This window comes from Nuphar pumila, chromosome 7, assembly GCF_984573655.1.
Source record: "Nuphar pumila chromosome 7, dmNupPumi1.hap1.1, whole genome shotgun sequence".
In the NCBI taxonomy this organism is placed as follows: Eukaryota; Viridiplantae; Streptophyta; class Magnoliopsida; order Nymphaeales; family Nymphaeaceae; genus Nuphar; species Nuphar pumila.
The window spans coordinates 68,133,631-68,154,742 of record NC_143255.1 but is presented as its reverse complement, the minus strand read 5'-3'; the positions used below and the strand labels follow the sequence as shown (position 1 = coordinate 68,154,742).

General features: G+C 34.8%; 1 protein-coding gene across 5 annotated transcripts; it reads right to left on the bottom strand.

Moving 5' to 3' along the window:
• Positions 1-629: 629 nt before the first annotated feature.
• Positions 630-20,551, bottom strand: LOC149832372 (U-box domain-containing protein 7-like). Of its 5 annotated transcripts, XM_090014474.1 has the most exons (8): positions 20,120-20,435; positions 19,944-20,053; positions 17,065-17,148; positions 15,979-16,164; positions 4,687-4,794; positions 2,661-3,850; positions 1,597-2,400; positions 630-996 (listed from the first exon to the last, which is right to left on the bottom strand). In XM_090014474.1, exons 3-7 carry the CDS (start codon positions 17,119-17,121, stop codon positions 1,629-1,631), a joined length of 2,313 nt encoding a protein of 770 aa, XP_089870600.1. In that variant the 5' UTR covers positions 17,122-17,148; positions 19,944-20,053; positions 20,120-20,435; the 3' UTR covers positions 630-996; positions 1,597-1,628. The 5 variants fall into 5 exon arrangements, with proteins under 5 accessions (XP_089870600.1, XP_089870601.1, XP_089870605.1 ...); XM_090014475.1 differs by having other exon boundaries at positions 17,065-17,160; positions 19,944-20,551; XM_090014479.1 differs by having other exon boundaries at positions 2,661-3,902; positions 19,944-20,448.
• Between the last annotated feature and the right edge of the window lie 561 nt (positions 20,552-21,112).

Sequence of the window (21,112 nt, the reverse complement as noted above, 5' to 3'; positions counted from 1 at the left end):
TGAAGACCGCTTTGGTTCTATATTGACATGATCAATGAAGCGGATTGGTAGATATATTAATTGATAAAACAATATTTTTGAGCTCATAAGGTTACAATGTGTAATTATAAGGTTACGTACGTGGCCTAAGTGAGAGATTGTTAAAAAATCGTGTGGAACTACATACGTTGAACCACATATTGTAAGGTTGTCCTAGGTTCAGGCCCGGTTCATGTGATCTAATTCGAATGGGCCCTGTGGTATCTCATATGGTATGATACACTATATGGAGAGACATTCCCTCACTACAATTCTGTAACAGGCTGAATTGGAGATAGACTCCTAAACACATTAAGTTATGATCTCAAACCTTATATAATGGCTCTCTCTTCAGGCTCCCCATAAGTCAGAAAGAGAATTAAGTCATTCTCTCAGTAGGTTTAGATAAAAAAAACGACCAGATATAAAGGTTCTAGAAGATCATACCGTCAATGATCTATCGGATTACCAGATTCAGGTATGCTTCCGCATCAAGTTTGGTTTCAATTTTCGTTTTAATGATTCAGCAAGAACATGTAAATCAATCCTCTTTGGCTTTCGGTGGATTTCTAAATCCAACAAAATCATTTTTAATCAAAAATTGGACATATGAAAAACACATGGTCATAATCATACTATAGCACAAAAACACTCTATAAATGCTGTACAACACCCTCCTTTCCAACACATGCACACAAACACACTATAGTACAAAAGAGATCCAGTAAATACTGTACAATCCCCCATCCTTTCCATGCTTCTAGTACAACCAATTTATAGCATAGATGCAGCTATGCTTCTACATGTTTTCCATTCATTTCTCAAACCCTTCACCAAGACTTCCTGTGCCCCCACACATCTTCAAGGCTTGTGTGTCTTGCTTCCACTTCCCACGTTCAAGAGTTATTTCCTGAATTGAAGTATGATTTGAACTGGCTGAGAAATCTCCTCACACCTCAAAGGTTCATCCAAAAGCTGCTGTAGATTTAATAAAAGCAACAAATCTTAGTTAGGCATAAAGTAAAACTATGCAGTAAATGGTTGATGGTCTGGGAACAAGTTAGACAAAAGTGAAACATGGAGGCACATCTATGGAGAACTTTACTGGCTGTCCAGCAGGAACACATTCAATGCTCTTCTAAATTTTTATCAAATGAAGACTGAAGCATGTGTGTGTGTACGTGTCAGTGTGTACATGGGAATGTTCAGTCAGGTTTAAAATCTGTTTTCTCAATGAGCACCAAGCAGATGGGAAGACAAGTTCTGAAGATGCTTATCCCAAAAAGAAAATCATGAGAGATCCAACACGTGGTAAAAACCTTAAATGTCAAACTCAACTTGGGTCAAGTCTCCCAGTTAAATCAGGACAATTGACTCAACTGACACTTGTATCATGAGTCCGATCACTTGGTCCAAAACACAGGTGACAACCTTTACACTCAATTAAGAATACTTAAGTCAGCCAGAAAGACACCCTTATGTACGTCACTGAGCTATAGTTGAACAAGGGCCAAATACAATTCCTTTTGAATATTCAGAAATTAAGAAGTCTTAGGAAACTTAATGGAATCTATGTACCTAGTTTGAATAATTCCTTCACATGAAACTTCTCAGACAAGCGTCGCCGATCTTGGCTTTGAGAACAGGACAATTTTCCTTCCAAAAAGCTTGGAAGACTTGGTCACCAGATTCCTTTCTTTGGGCAAGGGTTCTTGATCCATTGATATTTCACAATGGAATTTCGTACAAGGTGGTGAATGTTCCTGAGAATAGCTCTGTCTGAGGCCTCTTAAATACTGCAATAATTTCAGGGCACTCTCCTTCCCAATTTGATTTCCATTGACAGAAATATTGACAAGAGAAGGGATAATACCCTCTTTCAAGACCAACTGACAATGATCAGAATCATGAAAGCACAATGAAAGGAGCACAGCCACAGCATGCTCTTGTTTTTCAGGACTACTATCATCAAGCAGCTCAACTACAGCACCTATGCATCCAAAAGTTCCAGCTATTTCATCCCTGCCAACTTCAGTACGGGCTAGATTGTGCAAAATTTGTATGCTATCTCCGGCAAGTTTTGTGTCACTCAAAAGTGGAACCAACTTGGAGACACATCTTGAAGCAACTATATAAGATTGGGCTTCACTAAGAGGAGACAAATTATACAGGATTTTAATAGCAAATGCCAAGGATTGACCAATATGAGTGTCAAGAACATTGATAATGGAAGGAACTAACTTAGACACCACCAATTTGGATTTGCAATAATCATCATTGGATAAAATTTTCATAACAGATAAAGCTTCTTTTGTAATTCCAAAATCCAGAAGAAGAAGAAGGATGTCACATACACCATCTGACAAAAACGGTAACTTGATTCTGCAAGGAAAATCAACAAAAAGGTCAAGAGGAATGAGACAACAAACTACTCCAAAGGCAAGCAACATTAAGCCACTAAAGTCTTTCAGATAGCTACTCAACAAAGAACATACAAAGAAATCAGCCTTATTATGTAAAGAGACTAAGCAACTATCCTATAACCCTCCTGTACCCCCAACAACTGTTAAGCACAATACAGTCGAAGGCACAGATTAACAGTGAAATGCGCACTTATGTCAGCTGAAGAGGAGCTTCTTTACCTGCTTTTTTTCACAAAAGACAAAAGCACCTGAGCGCCTGTTTGTTGTGCTTTTACGTCAGATAGTTCAGATGCATGTTTTAGAAAACTCAACAGTGCCTCAAGAAAACCATTATGTAACATGGAGTTACAGGTTTCATCATGTTCTTCTAGTAGGAGCTTAATATCTTCTGCTGCTTTATGTTGAGAGTCCAATGGCGGTGAGGAGAGTTTAATGAGAAGTCCACGGCTATGATTTCCTGAATACAGTGACTTGAATGAATCATCATTCAAATTTGTAAAGCTCACGTTAAATGATGACTCAGAACAGAAACTACTACAGGAAGATCCAACTGATATATTGCTGACAACTTGAACAATGGGATCAGCCCTCTTGTTATTTGATAGAAAATCTGGCACTTCCAAGGAACTGTCTAAACTAGAAACTGAAGTCGAATAGGATTCATTCAAAGAGCACGATGCTGAAGGGATCAGTTGCATGTGTTCGGCAGCTACATCGATCCCATGCTTATAGCACCAATTAGAGATTAGGTCTTTCACACAATCATTTGGAGTCATTGATATATGGGGCAACTTCTTCCCTGTTTTTGGACAAGTATCATGGCCCTCATCAAACCACTTTTGTATCCATGCTCTTTCATATGTTTGGCCAGAAGCAATTACTACAGGATCACACATAAGTTCTAAAGAAAGTGGACACCTAAATGAATCAGGTGGTACAGGCATGCTCTGGACATGATTCATAGACTCTTCACAAGACTCCATATATTGTATCGTGTCCACAATATCATCAATTGTTTCGTATGTGCACCTATTGTTTGGATGATTGGAGGCTTTTGTTGATCCTTTACATCGATCATCAGGATTTTCCGTATGCTCGCCCTTCACAAACTTTCCGTGCTTCTTCAATAGGTGCAAAAGGTACAGTACAATGCTCTCCTTTCTCTGGTCACTGCCTTGCACCTTATCAAGGAGCTTCTTAAGACATCTTCTCTCTATTAAACAAGCCTTAGGAGATATAATGTGCAACCTCAGAGCAGCAGTTTGAAAAGCTTCAAATTCTGAAATTTCTGTTGAGATACTTGCAGATGTACCCTGCTGAAGCAATGCTAATATGGCCTTGCCAGCCTCCTCTTCTGATGATTCTAGCATAAACCTTGTCTCTTTAAAATCATTTAGAATTTCAGATGTCTGCAAATGAATGCTAATCATCACATAACATTTCCCACCATAGCAAGTGATGCTAGTGATGAATAACCCAGCAAAAATGTATGAGCTATACATTGCATAGATATTGCCATTTCAACAGAAAGGAAAGATGGCTAACATGAGCAGTACATTCAGAAAAAGTATGCAAGTGTGCTGCACGTGTGTGTTGAGAGAAAGAGATGAAAAAATATTTAAAAAGATATAGATTCCAATATAGAAAAATAAAAACACCAATATCGTGAATGAGCAAGAATCTTTTTGATCCCCAAATTCTGACACTAATTTGCAAGTTAAAGGACAGTTCAAAAGTAACCAAGCTTCATATCCAAAAATAAAATCACTTTGAAATCTAGCAACCGATTTTCAGTGCAGCTCATTGACGTGTATATATATATATATATATATATATATATATATATATATATATATATATATATATATGTGTGTGTGTGTGTGTGGGGGGGGGGGGGGGGGGGGAGGAAGGGGTTAAATAAATGCACACATAACAAGTGACAAGTCTAACCAGAAAACATTAGGTCGTATTACTCTAGAGACCATCTAATGTTTTCTATAATTATTGCAGAATTTCCAGGGAGAAGTTTTAAGGAATGAATTATCAAGCAGTTCAAAGATTTCCAGAAAAACTATTACATGATAAAAATAGTGCCAATAACATGACATGACAAAATTTGCATGGATCTGTACAAACTCCATATATTCTCTCAAAATTAATGTTCACCAAGTAAGTGCATCCTTCAAAGGAACATAAGATGCAAGTTTAAAAGGATAAAACAGTAATACATAGATGGATCAACAACCTGTGTGGCTATGAGAATAGGAACCATATTCTGAATTTGGCTTAGATTTAGACACAGTGAGCTCTGTATCTTTTCACACCTCCTCTTGATTGATTCTCCCGTCATAGCCTGCCCAAGTTTGTAGAATGTAAGAACATACAGATAATATATATCACATTTATGTACAAAAATATACATACATACATGCATACATATATAAATAATATATATATATATATATCAAAACATGCCGGTTGCTTATAAAAACAAAAGCTAGAGATGAGAACAGTTAATCAACTATAAAGTCACCTACAATGCCAAGGTCATTGATATAATTACAAGAGGCTAGATAAATTATGTTGTACAAACAACAAACTTTAAACCCTTCATTAATTTATCTGAAAGCCTCGCTAAGCTTCTTAAACTAATCCATGTTGTCAATATCTATTAGTAATATCAGAAAGAGCTATCCAGTAGTTTAAACTGGTCAACAATGTTAATCTCAGCAACATCTCAGAGAGGCTTTCTCAGGATAATTGACAATTTTTTGACATCAGCAGTTTAAAAAGAAAATTAAATAGAAAAGGAAAAGATAGATTCTAGCAATGCTCACTTGCAATAATATAGCAAAAGGTTGAAAAGAGGTGAAAAAAATAAAAGGAACAAGAAAAAGAACCAAAATTGTGTTGCAGAAACAGAAAGCAAACAATAGATGAGAAAATTATGATAAGATGCCCAACCTATCACTTATTTATAAATGTCTCACCTCTCTGTTGTTACATATATGCCCAAGTTTTTTGTTTTTGCAAAGGCATGCCTGGCCCTAAATGAATTCAGTTATCCAAGACTTAGTCAAACAAAATGAATAATATGTTTTTAGTGTTTATTTATAACGAAAAGATTGATGAATTTCATTAGTGAAGGAAAGGAAAGTAACTCCACGCCCTAGGCTGCTGTTTCAAATGGATCAAAAGAAAAAAGGGAGGCAGTTAAATGTAATAATTAAAAAAATTAGATATTTATTTCGAAAGAGGTGAAAAGCCAGGTGGTTTTGCAATTTACTGAAAATGTCATCACAATATGACAATAGTGACAGCATCATGATGTAATCATGAATTTTCTACAATATTTTGGAAATGTCATGATATTTTCTCTCTAAAATCTCACAAGAAGAATAACCTCCCATTACTGTAGTAGCACCTACTAATGTGACCGCATATCTGCTTGCTACAGCTTCGTAAAGTATTAGCCTTAATAAATATTTGGTCATCTGCTATGATGGAAGCAAAATTCAATGTGGGCTTGATTTATAATGGGAAAGCACAATAATAAGCTTCCATTTGATATTTAGTCACTAATAGAATTGGCAATTTCTTGGTGAGGCAATCTTTCAGAAGAATTTAAAGATAATTGTTTTCTCCAGAACATCTAAACAATTATGGAAGAAAAAAATGTGAAAAGTAAAAAAAAGGAAAGGTTAGAAACAAGGAGCATTTATTCCTTCCTTTAATCATACTAGTATGGTAAATGGGTCTGGCTCTAGATAGGTAAAGTTCACATTAAATTTTTTATTATAAAAAGAAATAAAATTTAACGAATATATGAAAATAAGTACACATCTAAAATAAAATAGTTTTTCTTAAGTACACGTCTAAAATAAAATAGTTTTCTTAAGTACACATCTAAAATAAAATAGTTTTTCTTAAAAACATATATGAAAAAATATGAAAGCAAACAACTACCCTTTTATACTTGTACTTGAGGAACAAAGCTCTTAAACTGAACTTCTTGCCGAAAATTGAGAGAAAAAAAAAACTAATTTTAAAACATTTTCATGGCAAAAAGCGTTAAAAGAAAACTACAACCTTGATTATATTGAACATACGAATTGAGAGCAATATGAGCTAAGTAAAAGGTGTCATAGATGATGAATTGGAGAATTGACAGGGCTAACTGTGAAGGTATTTCTTGCCTATTGATGGGTTGAATCTTTTTAGAAACAGTCTATTTATAGATTGCCCCCCCCCCCCAGCTTCCAATCAATCATTTGCGAACGCCGACAATAGTCACTTTCTCAATTAAAATGTGTATGTCATGCATTGAATGGCTTGGTTACAAGGAAATGAAAAGGTAAGCTCTCACATTTTCAGTATAGTGGTCATGCAAGGTTGGCAATTGAGATCATGAGAGAGAGAGAAGAGAGAGACATTTTGGTATACTATGGAACCGGAACACATCATTTTTGTAATGAAATGAGAGCAATCTCATAAATCACAACCCAATAGGGTTCACTCACAAGAGACAAGAGGATCACTCACACAACCCAAAATGGGTTCAAGCACAAAAGGCCACTAAGGGCCAAACAACAATCTAAAAAATAAATATTATTATCAATAAAAATGCACATAAAATGCATGAATTACAAAAGGGAGAGATTTCCGTATTTATACACAAGGGAATGGAGTGAAAGGCTCCCTTCTAGTTGTTGGGGAGCTCCCAATGGCTCTTTGAGTCAAGGACAAAAATGCCCTTGACTCAAATCCTAATTCCAATAAGAAAAAAATAAAAATAATAATATAGAAAATAAATATCAGTCTCTAATGGCAGCTCCTATTACAAGGGTCAAAAGACCAAAATATCCCTAGAGGGTACAGGAAATTACAACCACAAAAATAATATATATATATATATATATATATATAGACACACACACACACACACGAAGCATATTCTAACACCCTCCTCAAACTCACGGAATGATAACCAAGAGTTTGCCAAGTAGAAAGTGTAATTTAAGAGAAGGTAGTGCCTTAGTGAAGAAATTCGTCAGTTGATACTCATATGGTACATATGATAACGAGATGGTCTTCTTCAAGAATTCTTCAGGAATATAATGACAATCCATTTCAATATGTTTTGTTCGCTAATGAAATATATAATTGCTTGCAATATAGACAGCGCTCTTGTTATCACATCATAATCTTGAGGGTTCATTTATATAAACTCCCAAGTTTTTTAACAACTATCACAACCACGCTAATTCAGAAGCCATAATGGCCATGGCCTTAGTTGTCATAAGCGCTAGGTGGAGCCTAGGCAATACCCAAAAAAAAAAACAAAAAAATAAAAAAAAAAAACATAATAAGAAACATGTATATTGTCTTCTCTTTCTTCTACTTCTCCTCCTCGAAGAAGAAAACAAATGATATGTCTTAAAAAAAAAACCTAGGCAGTGACAGCCTAGGCGGCAATATAGGGCCCCACCACCTGCGCCTAGGTCGCCTAGGCGACACCGTGGCTTTGACAAATAAGGCCACGACACGATATTTTGCTTTTGTAGAGGACAAGAACACCTTTGATTGCTTTTTGCATATCCAAGAATCACCTACAAAAATACAAAATTCGGTGGTTGAGCAACGATCATTTACATCTCATTACCAATCAGAGTCAGAATATACAATAACAACAAATGGGGATGAAGATAATAAAAATAAACCATGACTAATGGTACTTTTAACATATCTAATTATTCTCATTACAACACTCATATGTACTGTAAATTGACTAGCAGTATGAAATATGAATAACATGGGCAATATCAGGACGAGTAATAGAAAGGTAGGTTAGAGTGTTAATAATTTGGCGATATAAAGTTGGATCTTTCAGAGGTTCTTCATCTTTCTTCATTTTTGCATTTATAACCTTTGGCATGTCAACCCTCTTTTCATCAGTAAGACTTGACCTTTCGATTATCTCGGCTGCATACTTATCTGAGACAAAAAATACTCATGAGGTGAGTAAGCAACTTTAATTCCAAAAAAATATCAAAGAAAACCAAGATCTATCATATCAAAGTTGTTTTTAGAACATCTTTAATCCGATTAACTCCATATTTATCACCTCCTGTGATAATCATATTGTTCACATAGAGGAGTAAAATGACTATATTTGCATCAGAAGACTTAACAAACAATGCACTATCAGTATAACAAGATCTAAATCCTAGTTGAATCATCACATTGCTAAAATGATCATACCAATCCTTAGGAGCTTATTTTAGGTCATATAAGGCTTTTCACAAACAAAAAACTTTCTTATGTGTCAACCCTAATCCGAAAGGGGTTCTATAGAGACTTCTTCATTTTGAACAATTTTAACATCTATTTGAAATATGGGTCATTTTCTAATAAATGTTGTAGTGATGAAAGTTATGAGGGCAAATGTTTCCTCATAGTCTATTTCATACTCTTGACTAAACCCTTTGGCCACTAGCATAGCTTTGTACATCTCTAGTGATCCATCACTTTCAATTTTGATTTTGTAGACTCATCTACATCCTATGGTTTTCTTTCTTATAGGTAAAAATTGAATTTCTCAAGTTTTAACCTTTTCTAAAGCTTCTAATTTGTTGTTCATAGCTTCAATCCATTCACAACGATTTTTGGCCTCATTAAAGGAGGATGGTTCTACATAGGAGTGAATGGCCATTAGGCAAGCTTTATAGTTGAGTTCAAATGATTCATATGATACGAACTTACTAGGTGCTTTTGATAACCTCATAGATCTTCTAACACTAGTTTGATCTATGTCTGGAGTTTGGGAATATCTCTCTAAGGGACATGGAAGAGGATCTTGAGTTCGACGAGAATAAACTTGTAATTCATTGCGAGGTTCAACCATGTTAATAGGAACATCATTTTCATGTATATCGTGAGTGGCATCATTGTCACTCTCATGCATATTTTGAATATCATCATTCACAATATCATGCATCAAGTCAAACAAGAACGAGCAATCACAAGGTTTTTTAAACTAAATTTTTTCAAAGCCATTTTTTTTCAAGAAAAATCACATTTCGTGAAACATAAATATCTTTTCAATATTATAATATCTATATCATTTTTAGTTTTCAGCATAGCCTAAGAAAACACAAGGAATAACTTTGGTGGAAAGTTTATCTCTTTTGTTAGAAAGAACAAAATAGTTACAACCAAAGATTCTTAATCTTTTATAATCAGAAGAAGTTTTAAATAAATTTTCAATAGGAGAAATATTACCAACAATAGTAAAGAACATTTTGTTAATTAAATAGATTGTCGTAAGAGCGACTTTGGCCCAAAAAAATTTGGAACATTTTTTAAAATGAGAAGGGTCCTAGTGGTCTCAACAATGTGTCGATGTTTTCTTTCGGTCAACCCACTTTATTGAGGGGTATAAGGACAATATTTTTCATGAACTATTCCTTGTTGGTCAAGATAACTTTTGAAATCATTAGATAGGAATTCTACTCAGAAATCGGTTCTAAAAATTTTAATGGAGGCTTTAAATTGATTTTTGGCATAGCTATGAAATTTTTGAAAACAATCAAATACTTCGGATTTGAGTCTAAGAAAATAAATCCATGAATGTCTAGTAAAGTCATCCACAAATATCACATACCACCTTTAGACATGATTGGTACCGGTGGTCATACATCTGAATGTATCAATTCAAAAGGTTCTTTATAAATAAAATGACTAGTTCCAAAAAGTAGTGATTTCATTTTGCCAAGAATACAATCCTCACAAAACAATTCTTTTTCATTACAATTTTTAAGAAATGAAAAAAAAATACAATTTTGTCATAGTTGGGTGTCCTAATCTCCTATGCCAAATTTCAATATCATTCTTTTCAACAAAATTACAAAAAGTTTGATTTGATAATTTAAATTTGTCCATGTAGTAGAGATTCTCTTCTATGGCCACGCCCAATCGGCTTCTTGGACCAAAGATCCTATAACAAGCAACCATTAGATAAAAAGGTAATTTTACATCCATAGTCAGTTGTTTGAGAAACATATAGGAAATTTAAATTAAGTTTTGGTACAACTCTAATGTTTGAAACAAAAAGAATTTGGCCATTTTTCAAAGTACCAAAACTTTTGATTTTTAAAGAGCTTTCATCGGCGGTTAAGACATAAGAATCTTTTGAATTATTTTGGCATTCGGATAATATGGACTAATTAGGAGTCATATGAAATGAAGCACCGGAATAAAAAATCCAAGAAGACTTGCCAAAATCCACACAAGTGGAGACGGCCACACCAGAAAGGGAAGATGATTGGCTCTTGATTAGTTGTGTTAGAGCCTCCACATGTTGAGCAAAGGACATGTCTCCAACGTTTTTGGAGCTTTGATCAACACCACTTCTCTCGAATGATGACCCTATAGAAGCCACTCTTTTGTCTTCTCTTCTATCTTTTCTTTTCCTTTTAGGGGAAAAAAGCTTGATATATCCCAGTTCATTACAAAAGTGACATATGACTTTCTTTTTTAAGTCAGTCATTTGAATTCTTCCCAAAATATGGAGATTTGTATATCCTTGTTTGATTTATGGGCCTTGACATAACAAGCATGAATTCTTTATTTTTGAAGGAAGAGGGTTTCTTTAATCTATTCTCTTCCATAGTATATTCTTCTAGAGTTTCAACTATGGTAGGAACACCTCCTCTATGAAGAAGAGTCGATTTGGTCTCTTCTAATTTGGATCTAAGCCCATTAACAAATTAGTAGAAATGCTCCATTTTTATTTGATTTTCATAGAGTTTTACGTCTTGAGAGCAATGCCACTTAGGCTCTAGAAGAGTCAATTCATCCCAAAGAAGAGAACCATCATTATAATATTCTCTAATGTTCATTTCACCTTGAATCATGGTTCTAACTTTATTTTGCAAATTACACACATAAGCTATGTCTTTTAGACGATACATACCCTTACGATACTTCCATGCATCACTAGCAAAATTAAATTTTGCCAAATTCGAGCACTTCTTGATGTCAACACTATTGATAAGTCATTCAATGATCTTGGAATACCCATCCTCCGTTCTTTCCATCTTCTTTCGTATTCAGCAACAACTTTAGATATTCCTTCAAGGTGAAGCGCTACTTCCTTGCCATTTTCGATCTTGATAAGCATAAGCTTATGTTATTTTTCGGTGCCATCAACCAAAACCCATAGACCCTTTTTCCATAATTTTATGTTTTACTATGGATGCCCACATCACAATTTGTATCATTGAGTCTCACAGGAATGAACATGACAACATCTCGATCATCCTCCATTTTTACAAAAAAAGAGAGAGCGAGAAAGAAAAATAGAAAGAGAGAAGGTATAACGGAAGCAAAATACTCTTTGGACACCATGAGGCCATGATCCACGTTCTCATGTCCACACAAACAAGTTCCTTAACCGATGGCTCTGATACCATGTAATGAAATGAGAACAATCTCATAAAACACAACCCAATAGGGTTCACTCACAAGAGACAAGAGGATCACTCACACAACCCAAAATGGGTTCAAGCATAAAAGGACACTAAGGGCCAAACAACAATCTAAAAAATAAATATTATTATCAATAAAAATGCACATAAAATGCATGAATTACAAAGGGGAGAGATCCCCATATTTATACACAAGGGAAGGGAGTGAAAGGTTGCCTTCTAGCCGTTGGGGAGCTCCCAACGGCTAGAAATCTAGCAGTTGGGAGTCCCTAATGGCTCTTTGAGTCAAGGATAAAAATGCCCTTGACTCGAATCCTAATTCCAATAAGAAAAATAAATATATGCCCCTAATGGGCAGTTCCTATTACAAGGGTCAAAAGACCAAAATACCCCTAGAGGGTACAACAAATTACAACCACAAATATATATACATATATATATATATGTATATATATATATATACAAGAAGCATATCCTAACAATTTTACCCTCTGTACCCGTGTCGACATGTGTGTCCCCATATCGACACATGTCGACAACGAGACACGCCATTTTACTCTCTGTACTTACAAGTTTGTATTCAATTTATAATTATATTTTTAGTATATAATATATATTTTAGATATAGCATATATATAGATTATATTCAGTTTATTTTGAATTTATTTTGTATTTATGTGATATTTAATATATATACATATATATAGCCGTGTCCCCGTACCCACATTTTTTAGAATTGCCATGTCGTACCGTACCCATACCCATACCCATGTGACATAGTTGGCATATAAAACTATGCTTGTTTGAAAAGGTAACTATTAATTATGTTCAAAAATTACATAAGTGCCATGTAAGTAATGCATCAATTCAAGAAAGAATTAACGAATGCCCAAAGAAATTTACAATGACATGGTAAGAACATATGATAAAAATGTCATTTGAGAAAAATTTATGAAGCGCCAACTTTTTGGCCTCCACTATCCATGATTCTGCTTTTATAAGATTTAGGATAAAAGAGGAGGAAAAACGTGCATAATTTAGAAACCATAATGAATAAGCACAACATTTCATTTAACTGAAAAGTTTTCATGTGAAAATAGCGATATATTCTATGTAAACGTGATTACAGGGCAACAATGATATGACTACATTTTCAAAATATCAGAGACATGTGACTAATGATCGCCAAGTGACAAGTTATACTCCACACATCCAATGCGGTATAGATCAAATGGACAAAAAGTTCAAATTAGAAAGTATTTTAAGATTTTGAAGAGAATGCCATAGAAAAGTAAATACAACCATTAGACTTGTATCATACTAGCTTGACTTTGATACCAATTGGCACTAATATTCAATCTCAGGAATCATGCATATATTTTTATATTTTATTCATACTATTTTTTGCACGATCCATAGAAAAATCGCATTAAAAACTCATTTTTATTGTTATTTTCAAGAAATCGCTTTAAAATAAAAAATACAGAAAAATTGCACATTTCAAAGCTTGCCCTGCGTTTTTCAGTATTTTTTTTAGTTTAGAATTTTCTAACTTGTAGTTTAATTAGATTAGGAGTTAATTAATTAATTTTAGTTGTTTAGAAGTATTCCCTTTTTGAAAAACACGTTTTCTAGAGAAGACCTCTTTTGGAATTTTTGAAAACTATCCGGACTTTCATAAAAATCCTGAAAACCTAATATTTTTTAGTATAAATAGTCTTTTTTCAGCATGATCACACATTTTTTTCCTTTTGTATCCTGCGCCCCCCTCTCTCTCTCATGTCTGCCTCCCCTTCTTCCTTTCTCCCCTTTGTTCGATCGACTGGTTGCCTACCTCCTTCTTGCTTCTTATACTTTTCACTCCTTGTAAACCTCGTCGTCGCCGGTTCTTCTCATCTCCTCTGTCGGAGAGAGAGCATAGTTCGATCGATTGCAGCAGGAAAGACCACCTTCTTCCTCTCAACCCTTCCATCGGAAGCGAATCGTATGGTTTGCTTATTCTTTCCCGTTTCTCTATAGTTTCGTAGATTTAAATTTTCGCATAGCATACATCACATCATTGCATGTAATTTTTGTAGATTCATGACATATTCATCATATCTAGTTTAGATTCATCATATTTTTCATCATCTGAAAATATAAAAAGAAAAAATATATAGCTTAATCTAGATTAATCGTTTTTCTTGATTTACGTGTAAGATAATAATATTTTATTCCAATCGATAGTTTTAACATAGAAGTTTCTGATATTTTCGTGAGGATAATTTAGTTTATGTTAGATATAGGTCAGATTTAGCTCAGATCAATTTTTTTTATATTCGATAGTCATTAAATTAATTAATTAGATTTTTTTAGCCAATTAGGGTTTCTGTCATTCTTTTTAATTCTTTTTAACATTATAGCGTTAGATTTAGTATTTAACTGTTTACTTTCGTCAGTAAGTTTAATTTATTTCTTTTGAGTCACGTCATTTGTTTATTTTGTCTCCAGTTAGTTAACTAGTTGTTCGTTCGATATTTATCATTGCGTTGTTAGATAATCGATAGTTGATAAAATAATTAGAATAAATTAATTTTATTAAAGTTGTCAATTAGGCTAGTTTATTTCCTGTTTATTCACGTTCCTTTATACTATTTTTAACATCTTATTAGTTTTCAATTAATGTTAATTAGTTGTTTTTCCGTTAATAGTTTAGAAGAATTAACCGAGTTAGGCGTTCTTTCAATTAGTGAGTTTTCTTTAATTAATGTAGCTGATGTTAATGTTCTGGCTGTAGGTTAAACTCAGTTTTTAATTTATTTAGTCAACTGTGATTTTTTTAATTCATGTTAAGGTTACTTAGTTTTTACTTCAATCTGTGATTTAGAGTTAAGTTAGTCGTTGAATGTTAATAGCCGAGCCGTGTTATGTTCTTTCATTCATTGTTTTTTTTAGATTAAATAGATTAGGTTAGGTATTATATTATTTCAAAGTTTGTTAGTTAGCTTAGTTAGTTATCAATCTTGCATTTAGTTTAATAACTCGTCTTAATTGATTCTTTAGCATTGTTTGTTAGTTAATTTTCTTGGTAGTTAATTCTTGTTAATTTTTGTTACTTATTAAGGTTAGATTAGTTAATTAGTAATCAGTCATATTAGTTTAATTCCTTTTTTGATTTTCGGCTAGCTTAGTTTCTTGATTTTTTAATTAATTTATAGTTAGTTTGCTACATGAATTAGTTCTTGTTAGTTAGTTTGTTTTGTTATTTTATCATTTAGTGTTTAGTTTGTTCATGTTAGTTCATAGTTGTTACAATGTTAAGTTAGTTTCTTCTTCATAGTTATATTCTGGCTTTTGTGATTTTTCATCAAACTAACCAACCTTGAATTTTTGTCTAGTTTTTCATTGTTTTGTTCTTGTTTTGTGTTTGTGTTTTGCAGGGAAGCGGTTGATTGTGCGGTGATCCCTCAAAAGTACCCTCGAAGAGATCTCTGAGGTCCCTTCAAAAGACCCTTCAAGCCTTTCAAGAAACCAAGCAACCCTCCAAAGAAAAGAAATATTATAGTAACAACAAGAGGGAAGCAGGAGATGATAAAAAGGGACTAGAAGCTCAGAGCACTGAAGACCTTTTTTCTTTTTTTTTAGCTTAGACTTTTATTTTATTTTATTAAATTCAATTTGAGTTTGTAAAAAGACACTTATTATTTTATTTGTTTAAGCCCTCTACAGGGGGTCACACTCTCATTTATTTAGTTAATTAATTTGTTTCAAGGCAAAAAAGAGTAGTTTAGCTTTTATGTGGAATACAAAGTATTTTTCCCGTTCCCTGAAATCGATCCGGACTCCACCACTCGTGCGAGCCGGGTTTTATTATTTGGTATCTAGATTTCACATTGTTTTTATTAAATATTGTTTTAAAAATCAATTTCATAAAACTCACACTACTCAGCATTCGCTTGCACCATTATTTCTTGTGATTGCAACTAAGTAAATTTTATGTTTCCATGTTTGATTTCATCAGTTTCAATTTTAACCTAAACATTTAGAGAAAAGGAAAAGAATAAACCTACCAGATATAGTTTACTTGATTCAGCACAGTGTTGAAGGAGTAATTTGGCTTTTTCAATTTCAAGGTTTAGAGAGCACAAGATCTTTATTCCAGACATGAATCCTGGTCGAGCTGATTCTAGACTGGGGAGAACCAACATGATCTTGTCCACAAGCTTTTTTAGTTCCCCACATATAAGCCCATGCACCTGCCAAACACAATAAAGTGGACAACTTCCAAATAAGTAGACAACAAAGGCAAATGAACAAAAATGTGCTCCAGCGAACAAACTCATGGACAAAATTGCCTCCTATTAAATTTCATATAGAACAGCAGGACCCTATCTAAGGAATGACAAATAAAAGAATGCTCTTCTTCTATGAGCAGAGTAGAACATGCGAATATCATATTAGCTTTGAATAGCTTCTTGATTCATTTATATGTTATCTAACAACATTATCATAAGAAACAGAGTTACCGGAAGCTTCTTAGGTAAGTGGGAAACTAGCTTCCCGGAAACTCGCTTCGGAAGCCTTTCGAAACTTGATGAGAATCTCGATTCTCCCACGCTTCTCCTATGGTTTTCACATGCTTCATCTATTCTTCTTATGTCTTTTCTCACTCTACTTTTCATTTTTTTTATGTGTTTTCGCTCACACTTCTCACTCACTTCTATGTGTTTTCTCTAAATTGGCAATCATCATTTTAAGATTTTGTTAAAAAATTAATTTTTATAGTAAAAAATCATGAAATTTAAGAATAGTCACTTTTAGCTTAGTTTTTATTTGTGTTCCATTTTGATTCTCATTCAATTCTTATGTATTTTTTTTATTCCTCGCTTCCCACTTCCTATACATTTAAAAATGCATCGCTTCTCGCTTCCGCTTCCCATATCGTTTCCCACTTCCTAGTCTGGTAACTTTGATAAGAAATGAAAAGCTAGCAGATAGCTAATCAAATGCAATCTATACAAAATGAAAATAAAATAAATGAATCCTCCAACAGTGTAGGGAAAGGTGGCTCAGGAAAAGTGAAACTCATATTCACAAGAAAGGCCTAAAAGCAACCTTGGATTTTCTCTGTGTCAATGTTTTGGTACAGTGTTTACCTTTGGACGACAAGAACATGTCAGATTATCATCATCTTCACGACGAGAATTTCCCATCCAATGGAGACTTTATCTCTTCCTACACTGAAAAAGACACTGGAGATTCATGTCACATAGTTTGTCAATGAAATTTACATGAATTAGCACCAAAATGGATTAAGCACTTTAAACACATAATCTTTAAGTATAAAATACCATTTAACAGAACAAAGAGAAGGTCAAGAAACTATTCATAAATTCACCTAAGAATATATTCTTCAAGCCAAACAACCTTGTGAAATGATGTGTAACGTTTAACTATGTGACATCGTGAAGAGAACAAGTCAAGCGGGGCCCCTCATAAAAACAACCAGGCAGTAATTTCAACAAAAATCAAGGCTTAAATTTTTGTGCTTTTGTTAATGTGGAGAAAAAGAGGGAAAACAGAACTAAATGGGCATAAGGAATTAAATATAAATAAATATGTCGACAAAAACCGTCACATACTAACTTATGTGGATCTAGACACATCCCAGAGCATATGAGTGAGAATCCTGATCAATTTATAGAGCAGATCAATAAATCAGACTTCAACTTGGCTACCAGTTTTGGAATTCAATAATTTGTGTACCATTCAAAAGCTTATTTCAAGATCTGTGAATGGTAATGATGAAGTTGGTGCTACAATTTTGAACCTGATCCATCGTCATTAAGTAGATAACCAGGCCAGTTCAAACTATGATTTATTATACACACAGTAAGTTTGTTTAGACCATATTTCTTTGTTCAAGAGAATACTTATCTAAATATGGACTTATCAATTTGTAATTAAAAACTTACCGAATGTAGCATGTATACCTTCTTTTAGCTAGTAAAATGGTCCTGTCCTAATCAGGAAAAAGGAATTCCATCTTAATCCAGCAACAGGAGTATCCTATTAGTAAAATAAAGGTTGTCTGAATAAAATATAACATTGGAAGGCTAATGATACAGTGCCCAAACTTTAATTTCCCCAATATTCTTAAGTTATTTTCTTTTATTCCGAGTTACTTTGTCATTGTAGAGGTGTAGTTATGACTTATGACTGAATGGAAGAAGAGATAAGTCAGATCACATGCAGCCCTTCAATCTGAAGGTTCACAAGTCCAATGAAGCCTTAACTAAATGAGCTGACAAATAAAAAAAGAAACTGAGAGAGTCAGTGATTAATCGTTTCATTGGAAACTGGGATAATTTCAGCTGACTGTATTGCTTAAATACTTGCACTCCATTACAAAGATGCCACAGAGACAGCTAGTACGGTACTGACAAAAACTGGCAACTCAAGGATTCTTTAGTAACCTTCCAGAAAGAAGCAGAATTTTTATGATGGAAAGTTAACCAAATGATATTTTCAGCAAATTATTGTTTGCATATACAATAACTTAAAAGGACTGAACTTCTTCACAATTCTTTGTCAATTTATTGTTCTGATTTCACATTGGAGTGTTCTAATCATGCATGCCCTGACCAAATATTTTCTATTTATTATTAGTTATGAGTAGCTTTCCTCACAAAAGAAAGACATTCAGATAATGACATGTCTATCCAATCTTATACCGTATGTCTTTCTGGTTCACAAATAATAAGTCTGCTATAATGAGAAAGGAATAATTGAGATTAGTATCTATAGTTGTTCTACTTGCTGATGATTCATTGGATTTGGTTTGAGAAATTGGATGTACCAAATTTGGTTTCTGATATGCCACTTAGACACTGCAAGTGTGTATTATGAACGAAGATCATTACAACCCGATTTCTAAGCAAGCTGCTATCAGAATTGAAAAATATGAGGGTGAAGGAAGAGGTTGTCCTTCACATAGAAACATCCATCATTTCAGAGTGATACACTGCTTCAAGTATTGCAAACAAGGCTTAGGTTTGAATCTGTTGAAAGATATGTTCCCTGATTGGGTTCTTAGCTCTATTGAGTAAAATCTTGCTCTGTTATTGAACTGGTAGGCAGCTGCTGCTTGGTCCCAACTAGTGGTAGCGGTTTGTCGAGGTTGCTCCATGTGATGTGCATGTTGGAAACAGAATTACTGGAAGCGTCATAGAGAGTGGGGAAGAGCGAAACATTGTGCTTCTGAAAAGTGCTGGGAAGCGTAAAAAAAAATGGGAAGCGCGCTTTCTCTAAATGGGAAGCTTGCTTCCTCCTAGATTCCCTCTTTTTTTCATTTTTTTTGTATTTTTAATTTTTTCTCTTTTTTAGCTTCCCCTCGCTTCCTAGGCCAGTTCCAAGGCTATTCCTGAATCACTTCTCAGTCGTTCCCCCACTTCTTAAAATTTTGAAAGTGCCTCCCTTCCCATCCCGTATCCCTTCCGCTCTAGATTCCTCGACTGGCAACTCTGGTTGGAAACATACAACTTGTCTCAACCTTTCCATGCATGCCTAGTTGAGACTTGCGGGCATTCCATAAGTATAAAATCTGCCGGCCTCAAAGCTTCTCCAGCAACTAAAACGGTAAAGGTTTTTAAAGATTTAAAAAAAAAAAGCATTCTACAAACCACGCATAATTTCTTAATTATTTTCAGACCTCAAACAGAAACTTTGAACGACCCCGGAGAGTCAGATAATCGAGAGATACTCCTCCAAACAACAGAAAGCCCGGGTTCGATAAAATCCCACACTTGAGCAAGCAGAAAAGAAAAAGAGAGGAAAGGTTTATCGAATCAAATCAACATCCGAGACTCGTCCAGAAGAAACCAAGATGGATGCTGCAAGAGCATCACGGCGAGGACTGACAAGGACACAGATGGCAACCCCATGATCTACGCGAACACGGTTCCACTAAGAAATATGTAGCACATATTAAATTAAATAAAACGAGAACACCGGGGAGTGGAGGGGGGTTTGTTACCCGAATAAAACGAGACAAGGGGTGGAGATGCTATGCCTTGAATTCCCTCATCATCTTACGCTACTCTCCTCTCTCATTCGCTTTAAAAGTAACCGCCTGCCTAAACTTTTCTGTCGTGGTCTGAGTTGACCTGAAAGGAAGCAGCAGAGCACCGAAAAACAAGCAAGCCAGCTTACCTCCAGCCGATGGAGAAGGCAAAGTTGTTGGCGTGGAGCAGAATTATATCCCAGATGTTCCCGATGATTCTTCACAACCATTCATCCGCACGGAAGATGTCACTCCACGCCGTAAAGACAACAGAGGAGCTTCCCCGAGCAGGAACAGATCGAAACTAACATAAATATCGGGGAGCAGAAGGAACGAAGCAGGCAATACGAATTCACGCGTCATCCAGGAACACCATCCACCAACAATCTTCTTGCTGTTTTTTTTTTAGTTAATAGCTTGCAGGCGCAGAGCCGAGACTCCTTGTTCACAAAAATAAAACAGCTTTGCTTTGGTCCGTGGAAACAGACAGAACTCGAAAGGGCGGAAGGATGAAGTTGACTTGAGGAATGGAGAGTTGGAGTTGGAGGGAGGCCGACGAGGAAGGCGGCCTAACTACCCGCGATCGGCACGGGCACAGCCCTTCCCTCTTTTGTTGTCGTCATGCGCATACGCATCCATCAAATATCAGCAGATGTTCTTTTTCAAACTTTGTGTTTTTCATCATATTTAAGTTAACCCGATCGATTTCTTGCCTTTTATCTTATTGCCATTATTAATTAGTTTACTCAGCAATAATTATAAGTTAACCCGATCGTTGCATCTCGACTTGTAGACCCCCACTGCCCCGCTTTACTTCGGCGAACCTCTTCACTCTCTCTCTCTCTTATATCTTTTCATCTTGAATTTTCAAGTCTTCTCTGCCCCGCTTGACTTGAGCTGAGAGTCCAGCCATCCACAGATATTGCAATCAATGACCCATTTAATAGAGGTTAATTGTTGTTATGGCTATTATTAGTAGTAACTGTAAGAATCACACAAATTAAGACATGATGCTTACCGATTGATTGAATTTGGATACGTGAAAAGATGAGAAAATGGAAAAGAATGGGAAATTGATAGGACGAATTTTTTCCCTTGTGCGTACGTTGGTGGGTTATGTTTTTATTTGTGGGGTTGTGGCA